Here is a 26404-nt window from a genome sequence, read left to right on the forward strand (position 1 = left end):
AGAGGGCTGTCTTCATCTGGGTGGAGACAAGACCTCTTGTTGAAACGTTCGCAAGCACCAAGACGAAGTCCTCTTGTGGAAACGCTGGCAAGCACCCTGAGGCTTTCTATTCCCTTCTTCACATTTTGAGTCTCAAAAAGCGACCTGCTTATCCTCTCTATACCATATATTCCCCTGCCAATGTTACAGATTAAAATAAAAAAGTACTGCTGAATAATATCTTGCACATTTTGCAATTCTATCGCATGGAAATAAATGCTTCATGATCATTCCTCATCTCTGCGCTCCGTTCTGGCCTTAGGGTCCTAGGTGAGAGGAGGTTGGGGGGCACTGCGCTGAAGCTTGGCTCATTCTCATGAAGAACCCTGCGCACGTACGCCTGTGGACACCATTCAAAAACTTGTCTAAGCATCTTTGCTGACAGCTGACAGGCACTCATCGTCTCAGCAGCAAGCGCAGGAGCACACATGAGTAGCATTCAGTGCATGGAATATGCGTGATGAGTGGCCACTTTCTTCGAGCATCGAAACTGTGAAAATTGGTCAAATAGCCCGACAAAGCCTCGGCGGCTCACCATCCCATCTTTGCGACTCAGGCTATGCTAGGGGAGCCACGAGGGCAGTCGCCCGCGGCAGTAAATCCCTCATCCCCTCCGTCGTTAGCAAACAAGGAAAGAGTGAGTGAACGTGGATGAGATTGAGCAGACATGATTGTGAGTGGTTATGAGTGCTAGTATGAGTGAGTGGCTGTGAGTTTGAGTGCACATCAGTGCGAGTGGTCCTAAGTGGAGCGGGAGTGTGAGTGGTCATAAGTGTGAGCGTGAGTGAGTGGTTGTGAGTGTGAATGAGCGGATGCGAGTGTGATTGGGCTACCTCTATTGGTGCCGAGGTATGGCTTTGGGCGCTCGCTCGAGAACCAAAAGCATAAATTGTTTTGTACAAATAAAAATTTATTAAAGGAAACATCAGCAGTGACAATCGATGTTCAAAAAGTGATTTTAAGCATCAATCGTATTGCAATATCAGTGACAGGCATCCTAAAAATCGAAATTTAAAAACGCCATGACGTAAACCAAGAAGACATGAGCGCACAGAGAATATACATATATAGGATACAAAAAAAGTATCAAGGTCAGTACAGTATACATAATCAAATGCTACATGAAGGGATACAGGTGTGTACACGACTGTGTAGAGATTCAGATAAATAGCAGGGAGTAAAACATCTGTAAAACATCTGACATGTATTGAAATGCATCAGTATGTGGCTATGGATATAGTACACACACAGAGAAAGGAAGCGAAAAGTTTCAGCCATCGACTCGTGCAGAAGAATTCACAGTGCATTGGACTAAGGACAAGATAATATGCTGCAGTGCTAGTGCTTAGTATAAAGACGGCAAGAAATGTTCACCGTGTGACTCTGCTAACCTTGGCCATGTTTGGCTAACTTTTGCAGATGAGTTACAGGCTGGTATGCTGTAGGGCATAGCTCATCTGCCATTCCCTATTTCGGTTACTTGTTTTTTGTTGGTGCCAAGGGTAGGAAGATGCAACCAAAGCAGGTCAAGAGTCGTGCGCAGAGAAGACTTTTTGAAAATCCACAGAACAATTGTGGCCATGCATGGAGAATTATTTATTTATTATTTTATTTAGTACATACTGCTAGCCTCATGCCAAGACTGTTGCAGGATTGGTGCATATTATACAAGGGGAGAAAACGACAGTAAGACAAAGTACACTTAAATTATTGTTATACAGTTCTAGTTGGCACAGTGGAACGAAGGAAACAAAAGTACAGTCATAGATCATAAGTCACAAAAAATTTGCAGGAGGGCAAAAGTAACAAAGCGAGAACATTCTGCAGTCAATGATAATTGGAGGTCATTGATTCAGTTTGCCATGATGATACACTGGAGGGTAACCCAAAGTATGCGGGCTTATAAATAGGTCATTAGGGAAATAAAAACAATGCACAAAGTGCTTAAAACGAACCGGCAATTCTTCTTTATGTTGCAATATATTGCATCCACCACAGTGTCAAGTTAATATATTACTTAATGATAAATTGCAAGCGATCTGTGTACTGTTCAGCATCAGCACACATTTAGGGACGCCGCATAGTTCAGTATATTCTGCCGGCCACTACTACTGCGTCCCTCATAGCCCATGTATTGTTTCAGGAAGTGAAACCCCAAATGTTACAACTTCCTGAAAAAGAACAAAAAAAAAACACAGCAACTGTGAATAGCAGTGTGGCATAGTTTGAGCCCGCTTCTATTGGACATCAACATACATGTCAACCAATTTGCATCTTATGCGTACACCCCTCTTAATTGTTACAGAGCCGAGCACCTGAGCCAGTCTGTTTTTGCTGACTGTGGGCTCTAGCTATCAGTAAATTTCCCAGCAGCATAACCGAGTGCAAGCCATGACCAGGGGTTGCCCCATAATGTACCACAAGACCCCTCAAGTCTGCAGAGCACCTTTGGTTTTTGTGAACACCTGTGTCTACGTATGCCTCGACATTATGTATGATGTGTTTCACAATTTTAATTTTGCACAAATCATGCTGCAACTGATTATAGAGACTATTTTTAGCATACAGCCTGTCATTATTAACTGATTTCTGCCATTCCTTGAGGCGCTCTGTGACTGCGTGCTCGTCGCACAGAAAGAGAAAGAAGCTGAAACACACGGGTTTCTCGCGGCACCTTTTGTAAGCTGTTGCCATTCAGCATTACTGAGTAAATTGCGAACGACTGATCATAGCAATGTTCAAACTAACAAGGCACACAACCCCTCCAGAAAGTAAACTTGTACATTCTAAAGGAAATAACACAGCAGGAGCAAAAGCAATCGACATAGTATATGTGCAGTTTGGAGCAGGACTGTGGATAAGCAGACACATAAATACTTATATACATTAAAAAAAGTAAAACAAAAGTTCAAGAGAGGGCACATGTACAGTTGGCTGCTGACCCGAAAGACGCGAGTTCGAACCCGGCGGCCGCGCCCGAATTTCGATGGAGACGAAATACTAGAGGCCCATGTACTGTGCGATGTCACTGCATGCTAAAGAAGTCCAGGTGGTCAAAATTTCCGGAGCCTTTCACTACGGCGTCACTCATAGCCCGAGTCGCTTTGGGATGTTAAAGCCCATAAACCATACCAAACCAAAAAACCAAATATATTAATCCTAACCTAACTCAGTGCACCATGAATTTAGCCAGCTAATTTACGCTTTTTTTCTGGTAGGAGCTCTCTGTTTCGTTTTTGTTATTGTGCTCCTGTTTACTAATGAAAGGTGCCAATGTAGCCTTGTGCGGCAGAATAATTTAAGAAATTTCATTCTGCAGCCTAGTGAACAGAAAATGGTTTCCTGGTTTGGCATCCTTTCAACACATTCGATAAATGGGCAGAGTACAAGATTTCTGTCCTGAAGGCCAAATCCAATTCCTTTATATAATTTTGACACTCCTCAGAACTTGTGGCAATTGACCTGAAAAGGTGCCCAGGAACAACATTCTCCATGAGTAGTACGAAGGAACTGGTGGTGCCCATGGAGAGAGCCACCGTCTGCTGCAAGGAGTGTTCTCTCTCGTGTGCACTCTGTAGTCCTCTGGTCAGGAAAGCTCTTCACAAGAGTGCCAGCGACATGGTATACAACATTTTCATATACTATGTCAAAGGCATCTTGTGAAAATGCTGGCATGTCAGATGAATCTGAGCCTTGCTGCCTGCTGTGGCTTATGGTTGGAGTGCTGCTTGGCGACAATGATGCAGAAACGCTCCCCAAGTTGGTGAGGAGCGCATTTGTTGTCACTTTGCAGTTTCCTTGAGATTGTTTGAAAAGTTTGCCAATCTAAATACATTTTAGAGCAGCCAAGAATTGGTACACATTAGGTGTCTCATTGCAGCCATGTTTCTGATGAACTGTTGCAAAAAAATTTTCTAAAGGATCTTGCTGCAATCGACGAGTGAAAGGATGAGTGAAATCGAAATCTCCTTTTCAATCTGTCCACAGCAGAAGCAAGGCTTTGATTGTAATCTGCTAACCTTTGATGGTGTGTGGTTGCTTGTACACAGGACTACCAAAGAGCCACTGGGCGATCCAGTCTCTGCACGACTCAAGAAAGACGTGATGTTGCAAGCCCTCAACCATTCTGTACCACAACTTGTCGTCCTGCTTTTCAAGAGCCAAACTATTCAGGCAGTAAAAAAGCTTATCCATCCTTTCCATAAACTCTGCTGTAAATTTGGCATCTACAGGAAGCTCCTGAATGGCGATGAGAGTGAGGAGTGCCACAGACAAAGATTCGCTGAACACTTGTGTGGCATACCTAGCTCTCATGTCAGTAAAGGGCATCCTATAGATCTGTTGTTCTTTTAGTTCTTTTGCCAATCTGCTTTTGAGATGTTCAGTCGGTGTGTTAGAGGCCTGATCTATGTTAAAAGTTTTTTTGTAAAGGGTTTTGATTATGTTCAGTCAACAACCTCAGAGCCAATTGTGAGCGTATGTGTTCGCAAATTATTCCTTGTGCATTTGATTAAGTGTGGGGTGTCAAGCATGAAGCACATTTTGCAGTTGTTGACAATGAAATTTGGTTCACAGATAGAATGGATGAGCATTTTTGACAGGCTGGCATTGTTCGAGCCTTGATCAGAGATGACCGCTTTCACCAGAAGACCTTTTGTTTCAAGCTGCTGAATTAAATCCAATAGCAGCTTGCGCACTGCAAGGGCTGAAGTTGCACTGTGGGACGCTGCAAAGGCTACTGGCTGCATCCAACTTCTTGACATGCCAGACACCACCATAACAAGAGCTGTGTTTGCCACACAAGAAGTCCTGGTATTCCTATCATCTGTGAAGCCAATTACAATGTCTTTCGATTGATCATACATCAAATTTTCTTTCAAGGATATTTCGTTGTGTTGTGTTGGGTTTTATGGCACATAGGCAGCTAAGGCCATCATGCGCCAAGCTCAAGGTATAGAATGAGTTTTCTGTAGAATTTTCAAAAATGTTAAAAATCATCGCTTGTGTAGATGGCCTAATAATACTGTACTACCTAGTAATAACGGAAGAAACGAAATTTAGACATGGCTAATGTTAAAAGCATTAAGAAGGTCAGGTAGTCTCAGCGCCTATCCTTGCCTGGGCAAGGATCCCGAGGCTCCCAACCAGACAAATAAAAGCCTCAAGGATATTTCATCGAATAAAAAACAGCATGCTTTGTCATGCAGTGCCCAATCTTTTGAACTATTGCAACCATAGCACCTGGAATGATATCAGGTGTGTAATTGGGATGTCTGCCTGCCAGCGCCTTAGTGTCCTTACATGTGGCAAATGAAGCATTTCATTGAGGAGGTGATTAGCTTTTGGGCAGTGAAAGAGCAAATTGAGAGCAAATTGTTTCATTTGTTCTGACCAGTGCTTTTTGGATTTACGAAATGAAAGAACAGAGCCTGATTTGAGCTTTAAACAATTCAAAAAGGTCTTGTGGCAAATGCGGTTCAAGCTTGTGTACAGCCTCCTGCTGCATTACTCGGCTTCCGTCGTGCCTTTTTCCAATCTGGCCCAGTGCTTTCCGGTATCTGTCGCTTCGAGAATGCAATTTCTCAAAGGGCTTTTTCGTGTGAGGGCTGTACGCAGGCGTTTGTTTTTTACATCTGCTTTTCAGTGTTTCCGGCGCTGGCGTCACCACTGGCCGTCCAGCGCTGTCCTCTCTGGCACCACTGGGGCCGCTAGGACCAGCTTCAGCTGAAAAAAAAATATAAAAGAAGACAAAGAAATATTTTTTTGTCAGCCTCATAGAGAAACCTATATCCGACACAAAATCACAATTAGGGTGTAGTCACAGGGCCACTAATTGCCCACCACACAGTGCCATGTAGTTTTTTGTGCGAAATGATGAATACAGTTGTGCCTCATTAATATGACCCCTACTGATATAGACAGCTTTTCTTGTGACCAAACTTTTTCAGTGTAGTTACGCCTCGCTTTATAGAAACTCACTGTGCAGACAACAGACAGGGTAAAAATGCACAGAGCCCATTGGTATCCATGTGTTTTTGTCCCTTTAATGTCGACAGCAACGAGAACATAATCCTGAATGCCTCTACCTGTTGTTCCGCCGCTTGTAATTTGAGTGCAGAAACCCGGCGGTAGGCAGCGAATGAGCAACTGCCGTTGTAGTGGCCTTTCTATGTGTCCATGGTTTCATGCTTTAGAGTGGCTAGGCGCCCGGTCAACACGCCTTACCATTTACTGCATTGCACGAGTGCCTGTGACAACAAAATTCTGTATGCTGCATTGAAAACCACATTCAGCTGCTCTCAGGCGAGTGAGCACAGAGTCCTTGGTATCTGAACAGTCGTAGTAGCAGATACATGCCAAGAAGCACTATCATGTGCCTCAAACACTACTATGTCATCAAAACATGCTTCAACATGTACCACGTGATTTTTTGGGATAATAGCGACCAAGGGCATCCGCAGAACGTTTTCCAGGGGGGGGGGGGGGGGGGGGGCACCCGATGTCTGAGGATGGGGAAGGCGGTAGGCTTGTAGTTGTTTTCTACTAGGGCATAAATAATATCCGTAATTCCAGGGGGGGGGGAACCGCCCCCCCCCTTGCCTCCCCTTTTGGACACCCATGATTGCGACCAGAATAATGCACCTCGAGCTACTAAAATTGCCCAATACTCACTTCATCGTCTGCTACTGTGCAGAGAAGCGGTCTGCAACCATCAAATGTTTTTTTTTTCCAAGATATTTCCTTTGTTTTTCCTCATGATTAGTTATTACGAAAGGCTCACTTTATAGAAACCTTTTTTACAAAACCAAAGTGTCCCTATCAACGAGCTACAACTTATACTGTTCTTCACACAGAAATGACCAATTGTAGGGGAATTTTATCCTTTAATGGCCTGAGAATTTTCCTGTCAAAGGACCACAAATTCCCAACCAGAGAAAATACGGTTAGCAAAAAAGAACTCAAATGCAGAACATGCAAAATTTCATGAAATAATGAAAGAAACCAACAGCCCTTAAAAAGTAATGGCTTTCCTATTAACAGTTTTCAAGGATGCATAAGCAAAATTTACAGAAATGCGACCATGGCGCATTATGCTTCCTTGTGTATCTCGTTCAGCACTCACCTGTTCGTCCCTGTGTATTTTTGCTGGTGCTTCCTAATACCCTCAAGGACGTATTTCCAACTAGCCCCAGTAGTAGCTGTTTTGCTTGACGCAATATGTACGCTGTCCTGGTGCATTTCCCACGTACAATTCACCAGAAAGTTGGAACGAGTCGCATTCATGTCAACACTGCTGTGATACAGTTGGCATCACGAGTTCTCTATACATGTTGTTCTATCAGTAAATTAAGAACTTTGAGAACAAAGTGGCCAAATGTAGGCCTGTAACTCTAGGTATGTACCCAACTGTGCCTGAAAAATGTGTACATTTTCATTGAATGCTTGAGTTAGGAAAATGGAAAAATATAGAAATATTTCTTTTTTTTTAAAATGGTCCCCTTTATTAAAGGCATACATTTTTAAAATTTGCATGCTTCCAATTTACAGGTTTTCTATAACCTTTAGATATGGTACCTCTATAGTATAGGTCACGTTTCTTTTCTATAGGTCACACAAGCACTTTTAACACAAAGGTTAACTTGCAGCCTCTAAAAGTATACCCTTTATTGAAGGCATACATTTTAGAGTTTTGTATCCGTCTACCTATAGGTATGTGAAAACCTCGAAAACTTGAAGTTTACACAGTAAGATAAATACAGCACACCACTGCTGCATGGAATACAAACCCACAACCTTCACATGCATGTTTAAAGAGGTTGGTTTATGGGGTTTAACGTCCCAAAGAGACTAAGGCTATGAGAGACGCCGTAGTGGAGGGCTCCGGAAATTTCGACCACCTGGGGTTCTTTAACGTGCACTGACATCGCACAGTACACGGGCCTCTAGAATTTCTCCTCCAAAGAAATGCAACCGCCGCGGCCGGGATCGAACCCGCGTCTTTCGGGTCAGCAGCCGAGCACCATAACCACTGAGCCACCGCGGTGGCTGATGTTTAAAGAGCTCTCACATTCAACTGAAAGCATCGTATAGGACATGCAGAGGTTGTGGGTTTGTACCCCATCTGTGCCGAACTGTATATTTCACTGCATCCAATAAATATGATTATTACCCATAAATCAAGGAAAGAGTTAAGTTAACCATGCCTTTTTTTAATATATTGTTACGGGGAAATACTATTTACATTTATTTACAAGCGGTAGGTGAATAGTTCCTAGCGGCGAGCATCAGGAAGCACCAACGCCAGCAGGAAGCACCAACAACCTCTTCTTCTTCGTGCGACCCTTTCACGCGGGAGGCCACTTCGACTTCCACTTCCTCTTCATCGCAGCATGACCCCCGGCGGCATGAGCGCCGTCCCGGCGTTAGGCCGGTGATAGAGGAGCGGCGTGGTAGGGCTTGAGGCGCATAACGTGAACAATGTCGGTGGGTGGTGTACATGAAGAGGATGCAGGTGTATGAGGAGCAACTTCATACGTGACATCGGTGACCTGACGCACAACACGATAAGGACCATGGTAGGGAGACAAAAGTTTTTCAGAGAGACCGACGCGACGGGAAGGGGACCACAGAAGAACGAGCGACCCCAGTTCGTAGGTGACATGACGATGGCGATTATCGTACAATGACTTCTGCACTTGTTGGGACGCTTGGAGCCGAGTTCGGGCGATTTGGCGAGCGTCTTCAGCTTGAGCAATGGCGTCCCGGGCGAAGGCGGTGACGGGACGGTCAGCGGATGGCACGAGTGTGTCCAATGGCAGGACGGCGTGTCTGCCGTATAAGAGATAGAACGGAGAGTAACCAGTTGGGTCATGCCTGGAGGTGTTGTAAGCGAACGTCACATAGGGCAAGGCAAGATCCCAGTCTTTGTGGTCGGGGGAGACGTACATAGACAACATGTCTGTTAATGTTCGATTCAAACGTTCGGTTAGCCCGTTTGTCTGTGGGTGGTATGCTGTGGCAATCTTATGCTTGGTAGAACACGAACGCAGGATGTCGTCGACAACTCTGGACAGGAAATAGCGTCCGCGGTCTGTGAGTAATTGACGAGGGGCACCACGTTGTAGAATAAGACTGTGCAAAAGAAAGTCAGCGACATCGGTCGCGCAGCTCGTAGGCAGCGCACGGGTGATCGCATACCGAGTGGCATAGTCTGTGGCTACTGCGATCCACCTATTCCCGGAATCCGAGGTCGGGAATGGTCCGAGGAGATCGAGCCCTACACGGTGGAACGGCTCTACAGGCACGTCTATAGGATGCAGAAGACCAGGAGGTGGTGCCGAAGGCTTCTTTCTGCGCTGACAAAGGTCGCAATTGGTGACGTAATGCCGGACTGTACGGTATAATCCAGGCCAAAAGAAACGGCGCCGTATGCGGTCGTAAGTTCGTGCCACACCAAGGTGGCCAGCTGCAGGCAGGTCATGGAGTTCTGCAATTATAGAAGACCGCAGCTGCTGGGGAATGACTAGAAGGAGTGAGGGCCCGTCAGGACGGAAGTTGCGGCGATAGAGAATGTCATTTTTAGTAACGAAGAGCTGCAGGGAGCGCTTCAAGCTTCCAGAGCTGAGGCCCTCGATGATGGTTTGCAAATATGGGTCTTTGCGCTGCTCCTCGGCGATGTTGTGTAGATCAGAAATGCCAAACAGGGAAGGGATATCGTCAGTGTCACTGAGAGCAGGTGGCTCGACAGGGTACCGAGACAGGCAATCAGCGTCTTGATGGAGACGTCCAGACTTGTACACGACAGTGTACGAATATTCCTGAAGGCGTAGCGCCCAGCGGCCAAGACGCCCAGAAGGGTCTTTCAGCGAGGACAGCCAGCATAGGGCGTGGTGGTCCGCGACAACAGAAAAAACACGCCCGAACAAGTATGGCCGGAATTTAGCTACAGCCCAAACCAGAGCGAGGCACTCACGTTCCGTAATGGAGTAATTTCGCTCGGCAGGTGAAAGCAAGCGGCTAGCATATGCAACCACGTGGTGTGGGCCCCGGGAGCGTTGAGCCAGCACGGCTCCGATCCCGTAGCCACAGGCGTCCGTGCGGAGTTCAGTAGGGGCCGCGGGATCAAAATGTGCTAGAATCGGGGATGATGTCAGCAGGTGGACAAGCGTGGAAAACGCATTTTGTTGATCAGAGCACAAGGTAAAGTGTGTGTCCGTCTTCAGGAGGTCAGTGAGGAGACGAGCAATAAGGGCAAAATCTTGAATAAAACGGCGAAAGTAGGAGCACAGCCCAAGAAAACTGCGCACGTCTTTCTGAGAATTTGGGCAAGGGAACTGTTGCACCGCTGCAATTTTAGCTGGATCAGGACGTACACCGGAGGCATCAACGAGATGTCCCAGAATGGTGAGTTGCCGGCGGCCGAATTGGCATTTGGACGAGTTGAGCTGGAGCCCAGCCGTACGAAAGACAGTCAGGATACTCCTGAGACGTTCAAGGTGCGAGGCAAATGTGGGCGAGAAGACAACAACATCGTCAAGGTAGCACAGACACGTAGTCCACTTAAATCCGCGAAGGAGTGAGTCCATCATCCGTTCGAAAGTAGCTGGTGCATTACAAAGTCCGAACGGCATCACTTTGAAGTGGTATAAACCGTCAGGTGTGACGAAAGCTGTCTTTTCGCGGTCTTGCTCGTCAACGGCAATTTGCCAATAACCGGAACGAAGGTCAATGGAAGAAAAGTATTGAGATCCGTGGAGACAGTCGAGAGCGTCATCGATCCTAGGGAGTGGGTAGACGTCTCTTCTTGTGATGCGGTTCAGGTGGCGGTAGTCGACGCAGAAACGCCAACTGCCGTCTTTCTTTTTAACAAGGACGACTGGAGAGGCCCAAGGACTGGACGACGGTTCGATTATGTCCTTAGCGAGCATCTTTTCGACTTCCTGTTGTATCACTTGGCGTTCGGAACTGGACACCCTATAAGGCCGGCGGTGCAGAGGAGTGGCGTCACCAGTGTTGATACGATGCTTCACAATAGTCGTACGAGCTAAAGGGCGGTCATTGAAGTCAAATATGTCCTGAAAAGATGCCAGAAGATGGGTAAGCGCCTCGGCTTGGTCGGCAAAGAGATCTGAAGCAATCATATTTTCAAAGTGGTCAGGTCTCGAAAGAGCTGTGACATGATCGTCCGGAGAGGACGATACACAATTTGTGACTGCAGAGATCACGTATTCATCGGTAGGGGACAGCGTGGCGAGGCACATGTCTTGAGGAAGCGTCTGGACGTGCGTACTGAAGTTGAGAACAGGTAACCACGCGCTGTTTGCCGAGACTGCGACAACCGTATGGGCAAGGGCAACATTCTTTGTGACGGGCAAATCAAGGACAGGGGTGATGATATACTGGCCGTTAGGAAGAGGTGGAACAGATTTAAACAATACGTAAGTAGCGGCTTCAGGTGGTAAGCGGGTGAACTCGGCAGTACAGAGACGGTGCACAACTGGGGCAGGTGGTTCTGAGAGGTACGGTAGGTCCAACTCAACAACACTTGCACAGTCAATAAGGGCTCCGTGCTCACTAAGGAAATCAAGGCAGAGTATGACGTCATGAGGGCACTGATTCAGAACGGTAAAGAGCACGGTGGTTTGGCGGTCAGAAATCGTCACACGAGCAGCACACAGGCCGAGGACTGGGGACGTTGTGCCATCGGCAACTCGAACAACAGCTGTAGGAGCAGGCGTCAGTACTTTGCGGAGGCGGCGTCGTAGGTCGGAACTCATCACAGAAATGTGGGCGCCCGTGTCAACCAGAACAGAGACGGCAACGCCATCGACTTGTATGGTCAGTAAATTGCGCGGGACACGAAGAACTAAACGAGGATTTTGGAGCCGGGTCGTATCTGCAGCATCACATCTGGACGCTGCAGAAATTAGTTTTCCGCCTGTGATCGTCCGTAGGGGCCGGGAGAGGAAGCGCGCGGTCATTGCGGCGAACGGGACTGGCGGCGCTGTGGAGATGGTGAGCGGCTGAAGCGGGGCGGCGGGACGTCGGTGGTGGGTCTTGACGTGTCCAAGGGTCGCGAGAAAGAGCTTGAGTCTGCAGCGTCAGGGCGATAAGGTGGGGTCGAGTAACGGTTCCGCTGGGAGGAGTACCATCGACTACGGCAATGACGGGCGATGTGGCCGACACGGGAACAGTTGAAACAGATAGGCCTGTCGTCGGGCGTACGCCACTTGGAGGGGTTGCGCGGCCGAGGAGCGGTGTAAACAGGCCGGACAGGGTATAGAGGAGGGACTTCGGGCACTTGGGAGGGATGAAGAGCGGCGACAGAGGACAAACCCAAGTTAGCAATTTCCTGGCGGACGACGGCTTGAATAAGTGGAAGGGGCAGGGGCTGGTTGGCTGCAGGTGTTGCTAAGGAGGCCGGAGCAATGGCTTCAAGCTCACGGCGTACGATACGGGTCACGTTCTCTGGTGAGGTCGGCTGGTTCCGTGGACAAAGATCTTGGCAGGACAAAGACGCAGCCGTGTTGGGCAGGCGTGCGATATGCTGGGTGATCCGTCGGCTTTTGGCGTCCTCGAAGCGGCGGCATTCTTTTACGATGTCTTGCAATCTTGTCGCAGTTCTTATAAACGAGGAGATTGAAGGCATCGTCTGCAATGCCCTTCAGCACATGTCCGACTTTGTCAGCCTCGCTCATCTCCTTATCGACCGTGTAGCACAAAGCCAACACATCCTGAATATAGGACACGTAGGACTCCGTGGATGACTGGGCGCGACTGGCAAGATCTCTTTTAGCGGCAAGCTGCCGGCCGAGTGGTTTGCCGAAAAGGTCAATAAGTTTCTGCTTACAGTCATCCCAACTGGTTAATGTCTCTTCGTTACTGTCGTACCACTTCAGCGCCGTGCCCTTAAGGTAAAAAACCACGTTTGCAAGCATGAAAGTTTGGTCCCACCGGTTGTTAGCGCTGCACCGTTCATACTTGCGAAGCCAGGTCTCAACGTCAGCGTCGTCGTCCCCAGAGAAGGGTCCAGGATCCCGAGGGTGAGTGAGGACCACCGAGGACACTGATGCTGCCGAATCTGTAGGAGCGGCTTCCGTCATTGTAAGTTGTGGAAGGTAGCGGCGGCGTGAAAGGTACGTCGGGGGTGGAAGGTAGCGCCCGCTGCGTAGTTCCGTCTACCCAGCACCTCCACCAAGATGTTATGGGGAAATACTATTTACATTTATTTACAAGCGGTAGGTGAATAGTTCCTAGCGGCGAGCATCAGGAAGCACCAACGCCAGCAGGAAGCACCAACAACCTCTTCTTCTTCGTGCGACCCTTTCACGCGGGAGGCCACTTCGACTTCCACTTCCTCTTCGTCGCAGCAATATAATGGTCAGTTACTCTCCTCACCTATAAACATATAATGTTCTGATGTACATGATATATCCTGCGGGCTGCAGATGGAATAGTTAACTTATTCAGCAGATGAAAATGCATGACACATGTAAGTGCATGGGCTCTCAAGCCTTTGCACAGATATGGAAGAAACTGAAATATAAAATAAGCACTTTATTTAAAACACAAAATATTGACTCAATAAAACTAAACTCCTGGCAACAGAGAACTTTTCTGCTATAAAGAAAGATTACATGGCTGCTTCTAAACCTTGTCTGCTTGAGCAATCTTTGGTGATCGTATGGATTACAAAACATTCTTTTTCTTTAAGAGTGCCAAAAAACACTTCAAACGGTTTGAGATCATGCCACGTGGGATTTGATCTTCAAGCTTCAGGATTTTCTGAACCAGAATCAGTTTGTGAAGATGCTTGCGGGTAGGTGAGGTTTTTCAAATCGTACACCAGCAAGCATATGATGATGGCCCGCTCAATGTTCTTCTTTTTCAAATGGATGACTTCTCCTTCTGTTTCTCCATATATCCATATATTTTTATATATATGGATATATATCCATATATCCATATATTTTTTCACAGTAGGCGTTGGTCATCTTTTAAGACAATTTGCAGTGTTCATGCTGGCAGGGTTCAGAGCGAAAATTCAAGGGTTTTCAACAACTTTCATAGCATTACCTGAATTCCATGTTAACTTTTACGCTGCATTTCATACATGACCACTGGTTGTTGTTATTGAATACAGTTATGCAAACACAAGACAGAAATTTGCTAACTTACCTCGGTAATTAAAGAGTGATCCACAGAACCTTGCAAGTGACGTGAAACGTCTGCCAGTGAGGTTTCATGGCCCTGTTTTTCCGAAAAGACCCGCACAGCTTTCTTGAGCCTCAGTTCCAAATCATCCACTGTGCTCCCAAAACGCAGTCGTACCTCAGCACAAAGCTGTTTAGAAGCAAGAAAATAAAAAAGTGGTTTATTACACTCGTTTCCGCTAATAATTTTAACTCACCTTTCAGCGAAGTTTACTCGGGCGCGCCACAAGGCTCAGTGCTCGGACCCCTTTTATTTCTTATTTACATCAACAACCTCCCTTCCATTGTATCATCTAGCATTCTTTTGTTTGCTGACGACTGTGTTGTTTTCTGCGAAATAAAATGCCCCGACGATGGTAACCTTCTTCAGAGTGATCTCTCTAACATTTCTCTTTGGTGTAATGAATGGCTTATGGAACTTAACACTAATAAGTGCGAAACTATGCGAATATCAAGAAGTGCCAACGCTCCGCCTGTGTACTACCTAAATAACGTTCCCTTAGAAGCGGTTACTTCATATAAATACCTGGGTGTTCATATTTCTGCTGACCTTAACTGGACGCGCCATATTGAGTACATTGCTAACAAAGCTAACCGCATGTTGGGCTACGTGCGCCGTAACTTTTCCAAAACTCCGTCTTCCTTGAAATTATTGCTTTATAAAACACTAATACGCCCTAATCTGGAATACGCCGCCGCCATATGGTATCCCCATCATGAAAAACTGATAACTTTGCTTGAGCTAGTTCAAAATAACGCTGCACGCTTTATCCTGTCCAACTTTAACCGTACCGCAAGTGTAACAGGCATGAAAGCTAATCTTTCTTTGCCTCTCTCAGCATCCCGCCAGCAGACAATTCGTTTGAGCCTCTTTCATAAACTATACCATCATCCCATGCTACATGATGCCCTCATTTCGTCCCCCAGATACGTGTCAAACCGCACTGATCATCGTCACAAAGTTGGCATTGAAATGTGTAACACTGTAACTGCATTTCAGTCTTTCTTGCCTCGTACATCATGCAGATATCGTGGACATATGTGATAACCAGCATTTTCGTTCTGCACTAGCTAACATTGTATAACAGGAATATGATAATACTTTGTTTTGTATCATGTATTACATCTGTTTATGTAATTTGTTGTTTTTTAAACCACTCCCCTCTTTAATACCTTTGGCCTTGAGGGTTCAATAAATGAAATGAATGCATAGCTGCTTAAGAAATGCTTTTGGAATAAAAGTCATGTGGCTAAACCTGGGTTTTCTTTTTAAACAATGACAGTGTTTGGCTGGATAAAATTTACTGTTATGTTGCTGCCTTCAATACAAAATAATATCAGTTTTCCTTTGTCTAGGTTTCTAAATTTGCTCTGCGCCATTCCGGACAAGCAGTTTATTTACCAAGGAATACTACAGTTTAGGTTGATATACAATAATTTTATACTTACGATATCTTCTACCAAGAAATAACTTGGCAACAGGTCAACATAGTGCTGGTAGCGGTCTTGGAAGGTGACTTTCAGGAGGCTTGAAGGAATTGGTGAGCGCTAAAAAACACGGAAAAGGGACGAACATACAGGACGAAGCGCTTTCTAACAACTGTTTTAATCTCAAAAGGAACATGAACAAAGGAACAATTAACCTATCTCAAGAATAGTAATCTTCGGCTGTTGTAAGCGCACGTATTTTTTACCTGCTTTCCTTTTTTTCCTTCATTCTTGTCAGCGCGTGCGTTCCTCCCTCTTCTGTGCATGATTTGACGTCAAATGTGTGTATATAGTCATGTCCCTTTTGAGATTAAAACAGTTGTTAGAAAGCGCTTCATCCTGTGTGTTCGTCCCTTTTCCGTGTTTTTTAGCGCTCACCAATTCCTTCAAGTATGTATTTCCAACTAGCCCCGGTAGTAGCTCCTTTGACTTTCAGGAGGCACGTGACCCTCTCAATGTTATATGTCACGCCACTTAATGTGCTTGAGGCCAGTAACAAGAACATAAAAAGACAGATATATATTAAAATCCCCTCCAAAATCAAACTACATAAAATATAAAGAACATTGAATTGTCAGGATTTGTCACATATGCAGTTCAAAACTCCCAACTCACCTGTAACTCTGCCACAGCCACCTCCTTTGTGATTTCAGGGCTGCACTCCTCCACATGAAGAGGAATTATTTTTTTCTGTCGACGCCGCTGCATCGTTCTCAGAAGGGACAGTCTACATATGAACACACTCTGCATAAAACAACAAAAAAATGAGCATGAAAACATTAACAAAAGAGAGCAACCCGTTTCAGGATGTAGTCGCTCAAACGCAAGGAAATGGAGCTCAATACAGTGCACTATGTGCATAGCAATTTGGTCAGGAGCCAGTTTCTTCCTATAATACATTGCATTATCTAACGTGCTTACATATTTTAGTTTCAGCAAAGATGCTTTTGCCATTGACTTGAACTGATACTTTCGTCTGCTGTTTCTCCCTACCTTATATCACATTTTCTAGTCTGATCACTCCATCGATTTTTCTTTTTTTGTTACTTTCAAGTCCAGGACACTGCGTTCTTTTACAGACACTTGAATACTTTCCCTCACCATCATGCACGTTCACATCTTTAAAAATATAAATAAATATGTCATGACATGCTTACGTGAATAGCAGTTCGTGTGTGCTCAATCCTGGTGCCTGGCTTAGGAGGCTCCCATTTGCAATTTGGATATTTTTTCACGAGGGCATCCCCAAGGGCTTTGTACTTCCACCGTCTTTCAGCTTTATTTCCCCTGTCCATGTGGCCAGTTTCACTTCAAAAAATAAGAATAAAGTAAGATCCTAAGAAGTAACTAAGCACTATATTATTCAGTTCGTTAAAATATAAAAATAACTCACTCAAGAAACAATGAGACTTCAGCACGAAGCTGGCGGCACTGGCTCTTATACACCATTTCGGCAAGAGCCTTCCATTGAAGCACAGGCTGTACGTACTCGGAGAATGTTGGCAAGTTTTCTTCAAGCCAGTCACTGAACACCTATATAATAAAGAAAACTGAATCTCCGCCAAATGCTGAATACTTTATTAACCTCAGAAAAACATGTAACCATAAGCATAAACCAACAAAAACAAATTTCAACAAACTCCACGTCTTGCTCAACTCCAACGAGCACAGTTGAACTGAACAAAGTGTTTCACTTCTCTACAGGCAAGCCTCCTCCTATTTTTTGCATAAGCATACACATGCACTTTGTTGAAAAAAAAAATCACAAAACCAAGTTTCAAGCTGCTTGACAATATCACCTATGCAAATGGCATTTCATGTATGCATTTTGATATCACATAATGTAGGTCATTTCTTCTGCATGAGAACAGTGGCCATGGATAGAACAGAGAATCAGCCTTAATAAACATTGTATGCACCGCCTTTGAAAGAACAAATGCATTCACTCGCTTTGAATAGTTTATCTTCACTAGAATATGTATATTGAAGAAGATATCCTGTGCCCACAACACAATCTTCTCAATTTCACCAAACACTGGCTCATCATTTTTGGCAAACAGAATGATATCTGAGACAGAAAATTTCACGCTGTTCACTTCAGCATATGGCACAGTTGTGGCTCTTTCGCCTATATTACAGGCCTCCAGCCCACAAGGCAAGAACTCAGTTGTAAGAGAAAAAGGCATGCCAAGTCTGGAGATGCTCTTTTCATGAAGACTAATCTCATGACGTAGTAGCTGTGGTCCTTCCCAAAGATCATTGGACAATGTGATTTGAAAATACTCAGCTACAGAGAATGGAATATTCTTGAAATTCCAGAACTTTTTTGATTTTGGAAGGCAGTTCCTGCTTTCAAATCGCATGGTCCAATGGTGATGTGAAGGACCAAAGCGCCGTAACTGTGAGGCCATGTGCAATAGCATGTGAAGTTTGGGCTTATGTGCTTCAGAGCCATACAACTGTACAAACAGCTCATTGTGACGTGCTATAAGGCCTTCAAGTTGTCCTAATGCAGGGGGGATATCACCGGTGAAAGTAAAAACTGCGTGACGATGCACAACAGCAAAAGACACTCACAGTGCGGCTCTAGCAATGGAGTTATTGGAATAAAATCAACCAACAAAAAAAGAAAATGTAGCAAAAGCACAAAACTAGAACTTGCTGAAGATGGTGTGCTGAAACCTTGTTCAAAACAACGAGGGTAATCACTGCTGCTCACCATCTTATGAAAGGAAAACTCACACAGGCACTTATTCAGTTGCCTCAAGGTCAGCCATGAAGCGTCCCTTACTGCAAACCTGGCAAACATTGAGAGTTCCATAGGTACAATCTCTTCCAATAAAATGCGCATTGGGTCATAAAAGAGGTCAGTCAGAACTGAAAAGCCTTTGATATTTGAAAGCAGAGACCTTGATTTAATGCCACACTGGGCTGACAGCTCCTGAAAATCTTTCACTGAATTAGTGCTTTCAAGTCCAAGGAGGTGGCGTTCATACTGAGGTTCAGTACGCAGTGGGCAATGTATTTCGTAGAAAATTTTGTGGAATTCTGCCATTGGTACCATGCATGTACTGCATGCCACTCGCACATTTCTAGCAAAACATTCCTTGAAACCTGCAATGTTATGACACGCTAGGGCATCTCCGATGTAGGCTAGCAAAAATCCAAAGAAAGTTTTGTCCCCATCAGCAGTCTTTAGTTGACACCCAGCTTCAAGCTGGTTTACTGTGAGGATAAAGTCGTCAAGCAGTATCCGTTTTGCAGCCTGTGTCTTCAAATCCTTTGACCTTCCAACACCCAGAAAAAAAAATGTTGCTCACTTTGGATCGATCAAACGGCTTGATATTTACAAAGGTTATATAAAAAACTGTGAGCTTGCCTCTCAACCCTCTTTTCATTCTGATGGTGTTGGCAAGTTCAATATCATCACAGTACAATACCATTACAGTCGTGTTCTTGTCAGAAAGTGTTGCTACAGGGTGTGTCTGATACCTGGTGCCATCTGTGAAGTCTCGGAGCAGTTCACTCTCTGAAGTTTTCAGCCCTGCCCCAAAACACTGTGCTAGCTTAGGGTGCTGAAGTAGGTGTTCAAGTAAAGACTTTAAAGGAACAATATATGCCTTCTGATTAGACGGCAATGTTACTTCCTTCGGAGGAACATACATTCCCTGTGAATGGTACAGCAACTTTCGTTGCCTGTCAGAACTAATGCAAGACACATCAGTGGGAGATCCAACAACTGTCAAAATATTTGAAATGCCGCTTACGACCGTGTCCTCAACAACCTTAGAGCACTTGTGCTTAGACTCAAGCTGTCTAGCTAAACTGGACAGCTTTGACAGCGATTCTGAAGAACACAAATTTTCTGCTGTGCATTCCACACCATTACTAATCTCATCACTCTCATTAAGACAAGAAACTGAAGTGTTTTCTAATGCAGATGCAACAGAAACATGAGGCCTGATGGAAAGAGTAGGGACATCATTAAGAGGTGGCAGCTGCTTAGTTCGCAGCCCCCGACACTCATTTTGAATGTGGTTTTTGTAAAGAGCAATCCGAGGAAACTGGAGGTGACGTGCACAACACACAATTACCGCCTTGTTCATGTGAACAGTGTTCAGGTGACGAGAAAAAGCATGGAAATGTCTCGTTGTAAACCTGCACAATGTGGAGACATGCTTGCTGACCTTCGTTTTTCTTGGTGGATCAGGGCAGTGGTTTCCGACTGCTTGTGCTGAGATCACTCCACGTGGATCATATACTGAGGCTATAATGAAAGCAATAAATTTGCATCACTTGAAGCCTGCATCTGCCATTAGTTAATACAAGGTCACTAAACTGATGCAGACGTCTGATAGCCAATGAAGCACATGCGTCTTTTCGGCAGCAGCGCTTTCACACAGAAGACCGGAACCATGGATTTATACCACTGAACAGTCAATTGCGCGTCTCATTAGGCAGTCTTAATTAAATTCTTCAAGATGCGAACAAGAAATTAAAGTGTGATTTATTACTGTGAGCTCCTCACCACACATTTCACACACAGGTTTGTCTTTTTTTGTTAATAAGAAGCTATGGGTGATGCGTGTGTGACCTATGCATAAACGACATCGTTGCGATCTTGCAACTGCTCGGATCCTTTGGCCTGTCGCTGCCAGCACTCACTTTCTGCGCGCATCGCACAGGATTCGATCAGGTCGCTACAGAGACCAGCGCACTTCATCTGGACAGTGGACAGCTACGGACAGCGTGCCCAGCACACACAAGGCCGGACCTGGTGTCGGGGCGAGTGCGCAGAGAACCCCATGCATTTACGACCCGAGGGCTGTGCGCGAGGATAGCGCTGAGTTCGAGGGACTATGGTACACCCTAAGGGGATACTGTGCCTCGCTTCACCGTCGACCCATTCTGTTCAGGCAGCCGCTGCCTGACACCCGCTTCTGTATCGTGTGCCAAGATGTGGTGGCAATCATTTTTATGTTGCCTTGCGGCCATAGCGTGTGCGAGTACTGTCTAGGTTTTCTTATCAAGAACCCCGCCCACAAGGACTGCACTGCCGTCTGTCCGGCGGATCGTGTCTGCTTCAAGGTGCGTGAGGTCCAGAAGCTACAGTTTCGCATCGAGGATATGATGTCTCTAGAAGTCTACTGCCTAAACATGAAGTTTGGATGCTCGTTCCGAGGCGACCTTAGGGAGCTCGTCAACCACGGTCTAGTGTACTGTGGCTATCACCCGAAGAGTCACGACCACTGTCACCGGGAAGACATCCCTCCCGCGACGTCAAGTGTCACTGGAAGGTCTGCAAAGGTAACCTAGAGAGCGGTAACGATTCTTGGAACGACGCTGTTGGTGAGAGTGATGCAACTGCCAGTTCCGAGACTGACGAGCTCGTTCTCAAGAACCCTCTTTTGGAACCCATTACGCATGTCGTGAAAGAAATGCTCGACCCCGTTACGGATGACATGAAAAAAATGCTGGACTTATATTAGGACACCATGCAAAGCTTGTGCTAAGTGTGTAGTCCTGAAGAATCGAAGATTAGGGAGCTGCTGGACAGACTCAGTCGAGTGAGACAGGTCTTCGAGGAGCTTCCTAAGACATACCAGGCGAACCTCAGTTCAGCTGCAAGCGGTGGTCGCAATGGGTGAGATTTTCTTAAGGCCTGACTTTGTTTTATATTTAAAAACCTGTTTTTTATACTAACCAAACTACTTCATTTTCGAGCCTTATCCCTCTCGAATTATGTGTTAATAAAGATCTCTTTAAGTCCTGGAATGAATATGCGTGTTCTTGTAGGCGATGACCTCCCCCATGATGAGACATCATGGGTGATTATAGCAATGTTTATTATTCAGCTACTTCCGTGTTCCAAAGTTTTAGTACAGCGTAGAGTGCTAATGCCAACCACGAATGCACAGATGATCGGAACATGTTAAGTGTAGGGTAGCCAAGGATACTATTCGGGGCTAACTGCGCACTTGCGGCTGGGAGCAGAGCTAACGGAATGCGCAGCGCTCGCAGTTTCGAAGTTGTTGTATGATGACGAATTTTTATAGCGCAGGAGGAGCTTTTGGACGAAGACAGCCATCGCGCAGAGTTTCAAGTCTATCCAAGGTTGTGTCAGAGACCCATTTTTCAAACGTTTCGCTCTAGAAAGGCCGAGCGCCTGACAGGAGGGAGAGCTTTTATTTTTTGGAGCCTGCAGCTCTCACTTACAATTCTCTTGTGAGCTGCGATCGTTGCTGCGTAAGTGCACATTTTGTTTTCAGGCAATATTTGTCGAGGTACTGGGAATTGTCAACACTTTGCACCCACTCACTGTAGATAAAGTCTTGTTTATTCACGATAATTATAGCATTTGTAAATCTTATATATATGCTGTCATTAATGTTTAAGTTTTAAGTATTCAATTTTTATTACCTGTCATTTTTATTGTTTGGAAAATTTGAAACTTTCATTGGACTTCCAAATAAAAATATTTCTACACCTCTACTGCATGATGCTGTTTCTTTGTAGCATTCATATATATCACAATATGATGCAACTGACACCGATAGCTGCACTGAACTAGTAAAGTTTCTATCCGTAGATTAAAAAATAACTTTTTTCGGAATTAATCGTGCCCCCCCAGCTTAGCCTGCTTTATACCAACCCGCACTTCGTTCATTGAACCTGGTGATAAGTAAACGAATTGTGCAATTTCTATTCTACCTCTTCATAACGTATCTCAGCTGAAGATACGTTCACCTACTAGAAAAGTATTTTGGTTCTTTTTTCTTCCGGGAAACTGCCGTTCTAAGGAATTTTCTTAAGCAAAGAGCGATTAATATTGTGAAAACAATTGTGACTACGACAAAGAAAAACAAGCAAGGTTCTGCACATAAATAGAAAAATAAATATATAATGACACACTCAGCATACACGCATTGAGATATGTGCCAATTTGTTCTATTGTCAGCTGAACAATATCGTTTTTCATTTATCTCGCTCTCAACACGTCTGTATGTGTGTCCTATTAGCCCCTAAAATGAAAAGCATAGAATTTCAACCTGTTTAACAAAGAAAGATGTAGCGAAACAGCTTTCTCTTAATTTGTGGTTTCGGTTTTTACGCCGCCGGCGCCACCGCCGCAGAGGAGAAATGTCCGTGTGCCGCCGCCGACTAAAAACGACCACCACTCCGCCGCTGGTCGAAACCGGCACGGCGCACACCTCTAAGCCCACGCTAGAGTTACTGTATATGCCAGTAACTCTAGCCCACGCTAAGCCCACGCGGACGTTGCGCGCCCTGTGGAGAAAGCAACACCAATCTAAGCGCACGTTGCAGCAAAGCCCGTGCGGACGCTGCGCACCATCTGGGGAAAATAACGTGAATCTAAAGTACTTTTTTCGTCATTCCCAAAGCGGTAAAAAAATAGATCTTCAATATCTTGGACCTATCTCGCTACCTTCTTATCTAGGCAAGGTCCTAGAGCACGTAGTTCTCAACAGGCTCAACGCTTATGTCGAGAAGGAAAACTCTTCCCTAGTAAACAAATTGGCTTCAGGGCTGGCCTCTCGACACAGGACACACTATGGATGATTCAAAAGGATGTCTTTCCTCGGACAATAAGGGAGAAACGACTGCATACCGTCCTCAGCTTAGACCTGTGCAAGGCTTTCAATAACTTATCCCATGAATCTATCGTTAATGGTCTCTCCGAGATGAAAGTAAGGGACCAGGACATACAATTACATCAGAAACTTCCTTAGTAACAGAACAGCCTCAATTAAATTTGGGGGGCTAGAAGGATCGGTGATTCAAAAGGGTGCCAATGTCACGCCACAAGCGGCAGTCCTCTCCCCTTTCCTCTTTACCGTAGCCATGAGATCCCTCCCGAAGCTCTTGTGCAAAATCCCACACGTCAAACAAGCGCTGTATGCCGATGATATTACTATTTGGATCAATACAGGTGCCAAGCAGCAGGTAGAAGAGGCACTACAGAAGGCTGCAGACACAGTGAGCTCATATGCCACCGGCATCGGCTAAAGTGCTCCCCAACAAAGTCCAAAGTGCTTGCAGCGGAGATAGATCATGTGTTGGATGCGATCACTGCAGAAACATTATGCGAGGAAACTCTTGAAGATCAAACTTGCAGGAAACAATACCGCCGAAGTGGATAGCCTCAATCAAGGTCATTGTCCTCACCTTCCACAAAGATGGGGGAGGTCAAGATGCCCTCAAGGCCATTCGGGACAGAAGTAAACAAGTACAGGATTGATCAGAAGAGCAAGTAATAAACACAGGGAAATGAAGGAGCAAGATCTTTGCCGCATAGTACAAGCCTTCATGATCAGCCACATTACATACTCTCTACTGTACTGCAACCTCAAGGCAAGAGAGGTAGAATCGGTTAAGGCGGCCATTCGAACGGTGTACAAAGTTGTTCTAGGGCTTCCCAAATGCACCGAAACCGAAAAGCTACTCGAACTAGGCATATACAACACACTGGGAGAGCTGATAAAGGCGCATAAGGAAGCACAAATATTGAGGTTCTCACTCTCTACCGCAGGACGTATGCTGCTCAGAGGCTAGGGATAGAGCCACAGGCTAGGGCTAGAGCCGGTGTACGATTTTAGCTACAGGCAGATGCTGCCGATCGTCGTCACACAGCATATTAAAATGCTACCCCTCCCCAAAAACATGACAGTGGAAAGGCATGCAGCTAGGAGAGCGAACCGTGCTCAAAGGATCGAAGACCAACAGAGTTGCGACCCAGCTGCAGTCTATGTAGACGCGGCCCGAGCAAAGTAAGACAAATACTTCGCCACCTTGGTGTGAGCGACAGAAGACCAGCCCAGGTTCTTTGCCGTAGCGACAGTAACTTCAGCAACTGAGGCCGAAGCAGTAGTCTTTGCCTTAGTTCTCAAGGACGACAGGGTAGGCACAATAATTAGCGACTCTAAGAGTGTGATCTAAAATTACAACAAAGGCCTGATTTGCTCTGCAGCCTCAGCACTAATAAAACACAGCCAAAATATAAGCCGCATAGAAATTATTCGGGTCCCTGCACACGACGGAAACGAGAAGGCGAACCGATATGCCCGAGCTCTAGCAAACTGAGACGGATCGGGGAGTGTCTCGGAGTCCCAGATTACCGAAACTTTCACTTACTCGGAAATGACCAATCAACTCCATGAGGCGCGGTAACTTTACACACCACCTCACCTGGACCTAACGAGGCAACAGGCCAAAAACCTACGTAGAGCCGAAACTGGGACAGTAACGACTCCCATTCTTCTGTCTAAAATTACCACACAACCCATCAATCCCAACTGCTTACATTGCAGTGACATAGAAACAGACGAACACATCCTATGGGACTGTAAGGAAAATCTACCTCCAAAAGACCTTCTACCGGATCCCTCCCGGGAGGCCTGGCTTAGGCTCCTGAGGGAGCCTGACAAGAACACGCAAGCCAAGCTTGCGGACAGGGTGGGAAAGGTCGCCCTCCATTAGGGGGCCATTAATACTACCCCACTGATCTTTTAGATCAATGAAGTTTCTCCACTCCACCCTGGGTTAGGATCGTGCATCCGAAACAATGCGCCTAGGTGCAACCCGGTGAACGGCGTGACGCCAGGAGAGGAAGGAGTAGCACGGTACCGGCGAAATAACACTTGTGTGCCTCAAGGCGCCAAAGCTTCAGTTTTATGCCTTCGGCGTGCCGACACCGCCGTCTACTATTGGAAAAGACGCCGGAGCAAAGCGCACGTGTGGAGAAAAATGGAGAAAGCACAAGAAACTGAGTGGTAACCTAAGTGGAAAATATTCTTTACGCATTTAGTCGCACTTCGCTTAGCATCTCATACGCATATTAGCATGCATTACAGGATGCATTTCGTCACGCGAAAGCGGAATGACTACTCACTGCAAGTACTGCAATTGTAACATTCGACCATACTACAGTGATCTGTTGAAGCACGCCGAAATCAAGAAACACCACGAGTTCGCAGTAATCCCAGGCTCGCAACAAAAACTGCCGTAGCTTCTAGCGTCTTCGAGTCAAACTTATCGCCGAGAGTGAAGTATCACCTTGTAGACTGCTGCGCACACTTCTAAAAATGCTGTTGACGAACTTGGTGAGATTCTGCATTAGAATTCAATGATTTTGATATGCACAAAACAAAGTGCACAGCTATAATTACAAACGTTCTTTTCCCGTACTTCACGGAAAACATGGGCAAACAACTGAACGGCTTCAGTAAAACACTCTCCGTGGCATGTTGGTTCATAGCTGACAAGCCCTGATATTAGTGAATTTTTGAGTAGCAACGAGTCCGTCAGGTATATCTTTTTTTACTTGACGTTGTTGATCTTTTTTACTCCGTTCCACAACCAGAGTTGCTGGCGGCTGTCTCGCTCTGCATTGAGAAAAATGGCCCAATTGCCTTCCAAAATTTTGCGGGCATTTTGGTGGATAACTTCCTGACACTTTTAGAATTTTACTAGGGTTCCACGACTGTTTCGTTCCAGGATCGGCTTTATTTGCAGAAGAACAGAATATGTATTGGTTCATGTGTGGCACCCATACTGTGCAACATTTTTCTTGCGGGAATTGACAAAGCCTTGGCAGGTGCATTTGATGGCAGTAGTGTTTTCAAGAGTTTTAGGTACGTTGACGA

General features: G+C 45.5%; 1 protein-coding gene and 1 pseudogene across 2 annotated transcripts in view; both read right to left on the bottom strand.

Annotated features, from left to right (window-relative positions):
* Positions 1 to 1622: 1622 nt before the first annotated feature.
* Positions 1623 to 26192, bottom strand: LOC149369650 (uncharacterized). Its single transcript, XM_089559173.1, has 6 exons — positions 19928 to 26192; positions 17134 to 17273; positions 16898 to 17048; positions 16356 to 16484; positions 14218 to 14382; positions 1623 to 5763 (listed from the first exon to the last, which is right to left on the bottom strand). Exons 2-6 carry the CDS (start codon positions 17187 to 17189, stop codon positions 5701 to 5703), a joined length of 564 nt encoding a protein of 187 aa, XP_089415299.1. The 5' UTR covers positions 17190 to 17273; positions 19928 to 26192; the 3' UTR covers positions 1623 to 5700.
* LOC149369651 (uncharacterized) overlaps positions 17042 to 26404 on the bottom strand; it is a 194032-nt pseudogene continuing 184669 nt past the window's right edge. Inside the window, exon 2 of the transcript XR_016285417.1 lies at positions 17042 to 20007. The product of XR_016285417.1 is annotated as an uncharacterized LOC149369651 (transcript). The remainder of the gene's footprint in view (positions 20008 to 26404) is intronic.

This window comes from Amblyomma mixtum, chromosome 1 (assembly GCF_055824585.1).
Source record: "Amblyomma mixtum isolate Tamu chromosome 1, ASM5582458v1, whole genome shotgun sequence".
Taxonomy (NCBI): domain Eukaryota; kingdom Metazoa; phylum Arthropoda; class Arachnida; order Ixodida; family Ixodidae; genus Amblyomma; species Amblyomma mixtum.